General features: G+C 43.2%; 1 protein-coding gene across 1 annotated transcript in view; it reads right to left on the reverse strand.

The window, feature by feature from the left end:
• Positions 1-1,478, reverse strand: part of sh2d3ca (SH2 domain containing 3Ca) — a 42,608-nt gene extending 41,130 nt beyond the window's left edge. The window contains exons 1-3 of the mRNA XM_076164034.1: positions 1,412-1,478; positions 953-1,018; positions 58-313 (exon numbers count right to left, since the gene is read on the reverse strand). Coding sequence (XP_076020149.1) covers positions 58-73 — 16 coding nt within the window. The 5' untranslated portion in view covers positions 74-313; positions 953-1,018; positions 1,412-1,478. The remainder of the gene's footprint in view (positions 1-57; positions 314-952; positions 1,019-1,411) is intronic.
• Positions 1,479-11,732: the final 10,254 nt, after the last annotated feature.

The following is an 11,732-nucleotide window of genomic DNA, read 5'->3' on the forward strand; positions in this document are numbered from 1 at the left end:
TGAACGAGTGCAGCTACATCCCCCCCACACACACACAAACACACACACTGTACTCACTCAGTTTCCAACTCATGTTGCAGCTGCAGTGTGGACGGGAGATCGGCTGACAGATGGACAGACAGAGAGAGAAGCTGCTGTGGAAGAGAACAAGACGGGCAGATGGATGGATTGTGACCCAAAGAGCTGCAACAACCACAGTTCCTCTCTGTGGGGGAACTGCTCAGAGTGTGTGTGTGTGTGTGTGTATGGCAGAGAGAGAGAGCGAGAGAGCGAGCGAGGTAGCGACTTGGGGCAGGGCAGACCTTGACACTTCCTGTGTGAAGAGGAAATGAGAGCAGGAGATGAGATGATGATGGGTTTTAAAAGCGTAAATATATGAATCATGTTTAGATGTCAGAGCGCTGCCTGTACAAAATGAAAAAGTGTTGACAGGCTTTAATGTTTCTCTGTGTGTGTGTGTGTGTCTGTGTGTGTGTGTTGACTTTTGTTCCATTGAAATACAGCACATGGTGATAAATTTACACAGCAGGATTAATAACTGATAATCAGGTTTAATGATCGTCTTCAAAGCAACAATCCTTTCGTTTCCCCCCCCAGTATAAGTTAATGTTTGATCTGATGCACACTTCAGGCCTGATTGATAAGTCCTGAGCCTGAAGTAGATCATAACTAGCTTTTGAACCATAACTCATAAAGTATCACACTCATTCAAAATCAAACACATCAAAATTATGACGACTAAATGAGTTTACTGGAACCAAACTTGGTGGAAATCACTCACTATTTATACAAACAACATCAATCTACCTGATGGTGGCGCTATAACAACAATTACAGTATTTTTTGTTGTCGTGTTTACACAACCAGTAACAGCATAGATGAGTTACACATTATGGTGAGGAAGACTGTGTGTGTGTGTGTGTGTGTGTGTGTGTGTGTGTGTGTGTGTTACCTGTGGACGTCTCTGCTGAGCTTGAGGTTTTCATATTTCACTTCCTGTTGACTCGCTGGTGTGAAGCTTTCGCAACAAAAAAAACACACAGCCTTAGTACTTTCTATCAGCTTTGTGCCCTGAAGTGCCAAGATGCCACTTATCAATATTCAGTTTCCTCTTCATCATCATCACACAACTTACCCCTGTTATTAATAGATTTATTTTCCATCGCACCATGATTTAAATGTTTTCATCAGACCGTAATTTGAACAGTGTGCTTCGACATACACGGTAGTACCGCAATCTTCCTCTGGGTGGCACCAAAGTCCACCAAAGCACGCTCACACACCCCATGTGTACTTCAGCACTAATGGTTGGACTTTACATGCGTATTTAATCGAGAAAATTACTGATAAATTGGCCGTGCATGTTCCAATTATGACTCATTATGACCGCTGACATGTCGTAATTACTCACCAGCAGACTTTGCCCGGTTGCTTAATTAAGGGCTTAATGACACGGTTGTTTTTCATCACGCACACCCACACACACACACAGATAGACATACACACACTTGAGGCTGATCAAATGAAGGTGTTTGTTACTCAGAATTAATGTAGAAGGAAAGCTAGGACAGGAAGCTTGAGATGTGTCATCGGTGTTGTGTTGTTCTGTGAATTAGTGTGTGTCTGAATTCTAAGAGGAGAGGAGACTCTAGCGCCCCCCGCAGGCAGAAGAAGCCAGCGTCACTGCAGGCTAAAATAAAAAATGTGATTTATTGTGCTGCACATAAACACACACACCCACTGCACGTACACACACACACACACACACACACACACACTGCACGTACACACACACAGAGACTCACACAGTGTGATATTGGACTTTGTGTGCAATCGTGGGTTTGCACAGAACTCATTTGGTGAGTGAGTGATTGTGTGTGCGTGTGTGTGCAAGTGTGTGTACATGTGTGTGAGTTCCATGCTGCTTTAATTACAACTCGACGAAAAACACACCTTCAATAATTCAGCTCTCTACCTTCCTCACAGGATGACTAATATGTGTCAACTTGACCCAAGGACACACACACACACACACACACACACACAAGCAAAACCTTATTTAGACAAAAATAGAGTCAAGGTCACCCTGACCTCCTCTTCCCTCCAGTTTGACTTTATTTTGTATCTAAATGCAACAGAACAGAGTGATTTCAAACAAAAATATCTCATCCTTAAGCCTGTAATGTATAACATGTCTGTGCATTTAGAAATGACATTATTATGATTATTGATGGTAATTCTATATAACAGTGTGTGACCTGTTGTGTGTTTCTTGCAGCCTTTAATACACAACTACAACTGTGCTGTGCTGAGGGGACAGGATGGTTCAAGAGGAAACTTTAAAGGAGTGTGTGGTTTGTTTTGTTGTTTAGTTTACTGATCAACATATTTCTCCCTCACACACACACATACACACACCCACACACACTCATCTTAATTACCTTCATATCTTTCTGCAGCGACACACTTATGTTATTTGCAAATCGTTGCTCCTGTGTTGCACCTGCACACACACACACACACACACACACACACACACACTGAATTACTCCAAGCTGTTACTCGGTGAATGTGAGTTAGGATACACATCAATCCTAATTCTACGCCACTCCCATGATGCATTGTGCTTCTGGTGTCCATTATACAGCCGGGAGTGTGTAGCAATAAATCTACATCACATTGTGACGCTGCTTCAAGAACTAAGAAAGGATGTCCAAGCAAACTAACTGGCTGATTGTGACCTTTAACCTCTCTGCAATTTGTGAGTAAGTGTGTCTGTACAGTCCTGTCCCTGCCTTGGTGTACGTGTGCGTGTGTGTGTGTGTGTGAAGTAAATCTTTACGGGTGATCACAGGCTTAGTGCGTAAACAGATCCGATGTCCCATGGCAGCAGAGACGCAGAGAGTTCCTCCGTCAAACGAGCGTGATTTGTGGGGAGCTCAGATGAAGGGAGGCCCTGTTAGTGAGCTGAAATATGAACACGGCTCATTCCCAAAAATCTCTGGGTCCTTTTTACTGCCCTGACACACAAACACACACACACACACACACACACACACACTACAGTACAGTACAGTACAGACGCCTCTGCTGTATAAATAAACCTTATTGGCGCTGCAAATTACTGTGTGTGTGTGTGTGTGTTTGTATGTGTGTGTGTGTGTGTGTGTGTGTGTGTGTGTGTGTGTGAGAGCGGGGATTTATCGTCAAACCTTGATTGCATTTTTCCTCCATCTCCTCTTTTACAGCTTCGGGTAAATTCTCCAAATGTGCAGCGTCAACATTTGGTTTGTCAGACTGATTACTTTCTCTCCTCTCAGGGGTTCTAATCCCACATGTGACCCTCCCCCTATTCTCTGTCGCATTTGGGATCGAATCCCTTTGCATGCACGGAGCAGTGATCGAGACCCTGCAGCTTTTCCTGCTTCCTGGCCTCTAAAATGATAGAAATGAGGAATAAAATACAGATGAACACAGTGGAACCTCAGGTTTAGGTCCAGATCGTTATGGAGATGATTAAAATCTGACCTGATGTGATGTAATAAGCTCCAGAGTTTGAGTTTCATTCTTTTCGTCACATTTACTTTTTCTCAGACACACACACACACTTGCTGATGTCACTGGATACTCACTGTAATCCTGCTCTAAATATGATTGACGGCTCAAAGTCTTTCTCAAACATTCTCTCCAATTATCGCCAATATCCTGGCCTGCGTGTCTGCCGATGACATAATGACACGGGTGGTTTCACTGTTGGGTGTCAGGACGGGTTTGGAAAGTGGAGTTAATGGGAATACACCACAGCGGCATGTAAACACTGAGCTGATCTGCTTTGATTTATGCGCCTGACAGTTTATGACTTCTATAGTTCTGTAGTTTGTTGTCTGGATCATTTACAGCCGACAAACGTCAGCTGTTGGATGGTTTCGGGTCAAAGGTCATGCTCCTCTACACTAAAAGAGTATGACCTTTAATAATATCAGAAATAATTCCACCACTCACCACAGGGGGGCTCGCTGCCTGACCCGTCAATCACGAGTCATGTTTCTGTGTTGAGGGAGTCAATGAAATGTTGATGATGCACGCACGCAAACACACACACAAACACACACGCTGGCGCACACACACACACACACACACACACAAACAGAAGTACTTAAATGTACTTGCGCAGTAGTTTTCACTCTGAAACAGCAAAGGAACAACAAGTTAATCACATTTTTCTCACATCTCTGCGTGATTCCCTCATAAGATCTCACCATCGCGACGCGAAGATTAAAAAAAAAACAACCTCCTCACACGTTGACATTCATCACTTTCTCAGTTTTATTTTCAGTTCGTCAAGCATAGATCAAGTCAGAAACTGCTGCATGTGTGTTGCTACGAATCAAAGAAACAAATCAATACAGCCGAGTTCAGGCGACGCTCCAGACTCCAGCCTGCCGTCAACACATTTCACAAACATTCACTTTGTTGATAAGTTATGGATTTAGATAAGATATTAAATTCACAGGCAGCATTGTAAAACCGTTTGACCTTTTTGTTTTTAAATCCCCTTCAGCTGAAAATACAATGAAATCAAATTATTTACAGAAAAACCTGGGCGATAAAAATGAAAAAAGGGGAAAGAAAATGAATCCTAACTTGGTGGATTTTTGCCCGGAAAAAACAACTTTCACACACAAGTAGCTCAAAAGATATACTGATGTATATATGTATGTATCATCTATATATATGTGTTTGTATCCATATATATTCTGTAAATACGCTTCTCTACAAAAAAGCAACTTTACTCTTCCTATGAGTAAATACATTCTACTCTACGGTTACTATAACGACGGTGTACATTCCCAACCAAAATGCTTTGATCGTTTATCAGGAGGATATTGGACTTAAACAATCAGTGATTACATGCTGAGGGTGGTGTGTGTGTGTGTGATGTATGTGTGTGTGTGAACAGGGCCCCATCCCGTATGATTCCTGTGCTTTCCAATAAAAAAAAAAAAAAAAACCCAACACACACACACACACACACACACACACACACACACACACACACACACACACACTGAGAGAAACGATCTGTTCAGCAGTTGCTCTGGTTTTGCCACAGCAGTGGAAACTTGATCCTGATCTATTTCTGCTGCTCTGCCGAGACTTCGCAGCCGACGCACAAACAAACTCTCCGTCTTTTTCTGCAAAACAAGCGCGCCTCCTTCTAATGCAGCGGCGACCTGGACCCGCACCTGTGCTTCATGGCTCGGACTCGGAGCGTGGACGGGAGAGCTGACACTTCACCCGGAGCGGCGGCAGAGCTGCAGAGCTCTTTGGTGTCTGGATGAAGATCAAAGCGGCAGATGCTTTTTTTCATTCAGGTCACCTCTTTGACCTTTGACCTGACAGCCGGAATGAAGCGATGACGATGGGAAACGAGGCCCAAACAGCTTCCAAGAAAATGTCCTAAAAGCCGATGTTGCCTGGCAACAAAAGAACGATGTGATATCATCATTCTGACTCTACAGATACGTACGATAGTGAATCTGTCCGAACGCGCTGAGCTTTATGTGGAGCAGACACTGACACATTCAGCTGCACTCCTCTTGTACTCCAGCAGAGGGCAGTCACAGCTCCCCATCAGACTGAACACAATTGAAATCACCTGTATTCTGCCATTTCCCCCCCCCTTGTGTAATAAATAACGTAAACGTAAAGACTCGGTTATGTACATTGCTACAGACAAGCCCGTGTATAAGTAAAGCACCAAGATAATAAATGATGACTTCCTCTGGGATGCATGGCTCAAATCCTTATGTTCAGTATCAAACAAGGCCAAACACGAGTGTGACTGCGTACACACACTCATGAGTTCAACACAAAGCCAAGAGCGCCTCAGTGTGATAGCAGAACAATAAGTACAGTCTGAATGGGTGATGTGGTGCCATGATTCATATATATACATTTGGTAGAACAGTATGTGTGTGGGTGTGTGTGTGTGTGTGCTTGTAAGTCTGTTTGTGTGTGTGTGTCAGGCAGCCCTGAGTACAATGAGTGTGTATTTGTCAGTGTGTTTTGTGCTTTATAGATTGACATGTGTACTTTGTTAACCAGATGCTGTAAGAGTGGAGAAACAAGGGAAACAACAGTCGGAGTACAATCGTTACTGACTTACAGGTAAAAGTACTACATTCAAAATTCTGCTTGGCTAGAGACAACAAACATGTTCATTGAAAGAAAGAGAGACCAAACCCATCAGGTTGGTGAGCAGATGTTCTACTTTGACCTCGTGGCTTCACCTCATGTTCTTTAAGTCCTTATATGTGGTGACTAACGCTCACGTGATGCCAGCGGGACGTGTACCTCATCTTGAGAACCACTCGCCTAAGCACATTGTCAAGGATCACGGCGCTTTCAGACCGAGGTAACAAGCGACGGACGATGATGAATTAACACTCCACGCAATTTATCTTCTGTATGATCTCAAAGGATCCACTGTGCCAGTTTTGGAACAAATGTGTGTGTGTGAGTGAGTGTGCGCTCCCCTGATATCTCTGTCTCTCTCACACTCTCTGTCTCTCTAAATGAAGTTCGCCGGCCAAGAGCGAGCGAGGTCAGCGTTCAGGGTGATTCGCCCTGTGCCTCTGCCCCGACTGAGGGGAAATGACAAGGTTGCTCACTGAGGTCTGACTGACTGTCTCATTAATGTGGGCCAGCTGGGGGGGGGAGAGAGAGGGAGAGAGAGAGAGAGAGAGAGAGAGAGAGAGAGAGAGAGACAGAGACAGTGACAGAGAGAGAGAGATTCTCAGGTGGGAATCAAAACTAATTACTGACAAAATCTCTCAAATCTTTGGACTTGGAGAGTCCAGATGTGCTCCGATGAGACAGAGATCCACGTCACACACACCTGAGGGAGGCGCTGACGCAGAAGAGAGACCAGATCGATTCTTAAGAACACATCTCCGGTTTCCCACCTAAGACGTCGGGCACCGGGAAGACGATCCTGCTGCTGGATCCGTGTCTTTCTCAGATGTAAACAAAGATACAAACGGGTAAAACATCCACGGGGGCCGAGCCGGCAGCAGTTAATGGTCTTTAAACGCCAGCGAGACCTCCAAGATATGAAGATGTTATGAGTTTATAATTGCTCAGACTGCAGGGTAGAACAGTGGAATTCTCTGTGGTTAAGAGCAGAAGCTAGAGGTCCGTTGGTGGATTTGAGGAACCGCAACAAACAAACTTCAATCTCTCCATTACAACTTGATTCCATCCTCACTGCAATCACCAAATTAACTCTGATTTCTGGAGATCTGGAGGTTCAATTAATCCACCGTCTGTTCCTCCAGCGTTGTTTTTGTTGAAATAAAGCCAGAAAAGACAAGAGACATCAAACAGGAGCCAAGATCAAGGGGAACGTGAGGAGAATCTAGGCCTTTTGATTTGGATCTGGCCTGTGCTGACTGACACGTCGTCTCTATTAGACGCTGCCTCGTGAGCCGAATCGCTAAAGAGCCACGAAGAAGAAGCAGACTGACGTATGCTGCCAAGAACCATCAGGACCGACAACATAATTTCTGCTCGGGGGCAAACTGTGGACAACAGCGTTGAAAGGTGCGAAAACGAGACTCTGCGCTAGATATCCAACCACGTTTCTGCGGGAAACATTGAGGTGCAAACAAATCTGAAGTATCACTCGAGTACAAAGAAGTACATCAATTCAATTCTTTCAGCTTGAATAAATGTTGAGTTTTTTGTCAATTTAACCACTTTATGAGAAGGTTTTGGGAGAATTTAATCAAATTAACTAACTATTGATGATGCATCGAATTGTTCCACTCCAAGAGGGCTTTGGAGGTTCTTCACCTAAACACACACTTGAGAAACACATTAGAGGAACAACAAACAGCCCCTCCCCCCTCCTCCTCCCCTGAGCAGCTCTACCAAGCCTTTTCTTTAAAGGGTCACTTCACTAAAATTACCACAACACAAAATGATTTTCATTAATAACGCTATCTATCTATCTATCTATTTATATATATTCTATATGTTTTTTTAGAAGAAAATAGTTTGAGGTCTGTGGAGTATCCTGAGTAATCGGGAGATTGTTTCTGGAAGGAGACGCAGTTGATGAGAAATGTATCTTTGTGATGTTGTGAGCATGCTTTGTGGTCAGCAGAGGCTTTGACTGATAAACATGAACCTGCCAGCGTGGATAGAAGAAGAAGAAGAAGAAGAAATCATTTTTGTTTGGTAATTTGGGTGAACTGACCTTTTATCCTGACCTCATTAGCTGCTAGATGTTGCATCCACACACACACACACTCATCCCCAAATGCTTCATTCAAAAGAAGGTAGTACAAACATAAATGAACACATTAATCCTCGGGTGGGGGGTGGGGTTTGTTTGGAGGGTTTTGGGGTGCGTTTGCTTGCTCAGCTGTGGTGGTTGCAGCTTCCTCCTCCTGGTTTGATCTCCACCCAGGCTCCCTCGCCTTCGTCTAATGTCAGATTTTCTTGCGTCAGTGCACAGCAAAGACGGCAGCGAAGCATTAACCTAAATTCAAGCTCAACCCACAGGCGACTTTACCGATATATTCGTTTTTCTACGTCTACGGTATAAAAACGAGCAGACAAAAGTACAAAAGTATCTCATTTGTTGAGCGGCGCTGGGCTTCCCCTTTAATTAGCGAGCCGTTAGTTTGGGTTCTGTTGTCCCCGTTGTATCAGAAGGCCCTTTAGCTCTATTGGACAGAACCAACAACAGCGTGAGCAGCAGATGTGTGTGTGTGTGTGTGTGTTAGCAGAAAGAGAACTGTGCTTTTGGTCTCACGTATGGCGAGCGGGACAGAGCGGGTGAGTGGATGAGTGTGTGTCTGTTGTAATGGCAGATGGAGGAGAGCGTACATTGTACTTTCTATACACATAACAACAGTATTCCCTGCCAGCAGTGAGACTATAGAAAATGTGCTTTCTGACAGGCAACAAGTGTGCACGTGTGTGATTCAGCTTATGAGTGTGTTCGTAAGTGGAGCAGCTCTGGTCCGGGTCACGTTAAAACACACCCCCGGGGCGGCAGAGAGCGTGCTCGCAAAGGCTCAGAGAGGAGACATCAAAGAGAGAGGAGAGTTAGGGAGAGGGAAGGGAGGAGAGGAAGGGAGGAAGCATCATTAATCTAACGGCACAGATTAATAGGAATACCAAAGATAATATTGCATCTCCTAGAACTAGATTCAATTGCTCAGTGTATATAAAAATGGAAGAAAGCTATACTGTGATATTACAGTTACATCTCACTTTATAATTCTAAAATAATTTATACCAACAATAGTTATATTTTAGAGCATATTTACATAAATACATCATATCGTAATATTATTGTCAACACGTCGTTATAGAAACATACACCATACATATATGTGTATATAGTCATGTTATAGCCACACGTACACACACACATACAGTGAATATACAATCAAGAGAAGCTATTGCAATGCTGTGTTGGGTAAAACTCTGGACATTCACGTCTTCTCAAGTAAATAAGCTCGAAGCCAAAAAGTTTGGGTGTATTGCTATAAGAAAGACCAAAGTTCAGCCCGAACTCGCAGCAGCTGAACATTCTGTAAAATCCAAGTATTGCTTTAAGTGAAGTGTTCCTCCTCTGTTGTTATATTTGGACAGAAGAGAAAATGGGTAGAGAAGAGAGAGAGAGAGAGAAAGAGAAGCTTTGAGCCTGTCGGGCAGCGAGAACACACATACAAGTTTGTGCGTTTCTGCCGGACCGGAAAAAACCTTTTGAGGTCTGCAAATCCCATCGGCCCCACAGAAAGACAGGCGGAAAAACCGGAGGGCGTGCGAGCTGTCCGTGCTGCAGGCAGGCAGACAGACATGCAGGTAAAGTGGGAACGTCGTATCCAAAAAGAAACCTGCCGCTCCTAGAAGTCGGAGAAGAGATCCTGTGGGCCCAGGTGAATGATAAACGGGGCGATGGTCCGCGGCTGGTAAAAGGGATTGTCAATGAAAAGACCACCTGCAGCGAGATGAAGAGCAGAGAGAAGGAGAGGAAGAGGAGGGAACGTTAGACTTTAGGAATGTTTCACAGTTTGTAACATATATGCTTTGATGGAGATTTGAATTTGACTGAGATCCAATGCTGCTAAAATGCTTTGATTGAACTAAATTAGTTTTTAGGACAAAAAGCAATTAACGAATGCAAAAATTTGGACTTGGACGACTTCCTGTTGACAGCTTATTTCCTGGTTTGTGTGAATTTAATATTTATTATTCAACTATCAGAGTTACTAGAGCTACAGAGTTACTCAGGCACATTTGCAAATATATAGGTCATTCAATATTTTGAAGAACAAACATGAGTAAGGTTGTGTATACAGAAAGACTGAAAGACAGATCAGACACTGCATAGGCAGGCTGACAGGATTCATGAATATTATCACTAATATTATAAAAAGCAGATGAATAGATGCATCCTGGGGTCTGTACCTGTGGTGTCTGTGTCTTTGTGCTTTCAAATTAATTCAACCACAAAGAAAAACCCAACAAAATAAAGAAATAATGCAACAAAAGGCTCTAATCCGACCAGCGTCAGACTGAAGTACAGTTGTGGAGACGTAAGAGACAAACTAACTTAAAGTTTCACAACAACTCAATGGAGCTCAACCAACCATTGGACAAGAAACTGGGTCCTCTCATCCAATGGCTGCGCCTCATAGCCGTAACCATGGAGACGTCGGCAGGGGTTATCTCTCGTTGGTTGATGGCCGTGACGTGGGCGGGGCCAGCTGAGTGGCACGGACCTCCGACTGATTGTGATCGAGAGGTTGATTCACATTTTTGAGCTCAAGATGATCAAATCTTAGCTTGTTAGCTTAGATAAATTTCTAATAACTAAAGGCCCATTTATGAAGTCAGAACAACATAAAATAAAAAACAATACTGAGAAAATGAAGAAAGAATATAAACACATGACAGTGGGGGAACAAATTCATGTGCAGCTTTTCTGTACCGTAAAAACATCAGTGCCTCAAAGAGCCGACATGCTAATATGCTAAATGCTATTGGTTGCTACCTGAATATTTAGGAGACTAAATAAGAAAAATAAGGCATTTTAGATGTATTGTATGTATGTATTTTTTCTCTCCAGCTGTTGGTTTTCCTCCAGTACCGTTTTAAAACCTTGATTAAATTCAATTTGAGGAATTTCAACAAAGCTGTAAAATGACTGTAAAGTAAACAATAACAAATGTAAACACTTCACACAGTTTTGTACTGGAGAAACCATGCACACAAGACAAATTTGTGTTGGTATGTGTGACTCTGGGAAGATCTGTAAGGGTGAATGGGGGGAGGGGGGGACTTGGGGGGAGGGGTGCTATGGTATGATGAAGGACGCAAGTAAGGTTAAAGGTCCAAATTTAAGATGACACAGGAGATTTCACACAATTCCAGGATTTTCAGGAAAATGACATACGCACAAGGTCACTGTAGATATTTGACATTCACTTACAAAGTGCAAAGGTCTTTGAATGGACGGCTATGGAGCCATGCTCGCCAAAATAAAAGCTAAACATATCGCGGAACTTCCAAAATAGAACTGTGAAATAGAACTGCTTTACTTTTAGGTGTGGCTTTGAATTACAGCAACTTATCTAATGGTTTAGCCTAAAAGCCAAACAGACGTCGGCTTTGAATCAGATTTACACCAGTTCAACTTTTATAGGAAA

This window comes from Genypterus blacodes, unplaced genomic scaffold (assembly GCF_046128005.1).
Source record: "Genypterus blacodes isolate CSIRO-AG114 ecotype Tasmania unplaced genomic scaffold, CSIRO-AGI_Gbla_v1 ptg000133l_1, whole genome shotgun sequence".
In the NCBI taxonomy this organism is placed as follows: Eukaryota; Metazoa; Chordata; class Actinopteri; order Ophidiiformes; family Ophidiidae; genus Genypterus; species Genypterus blacodes.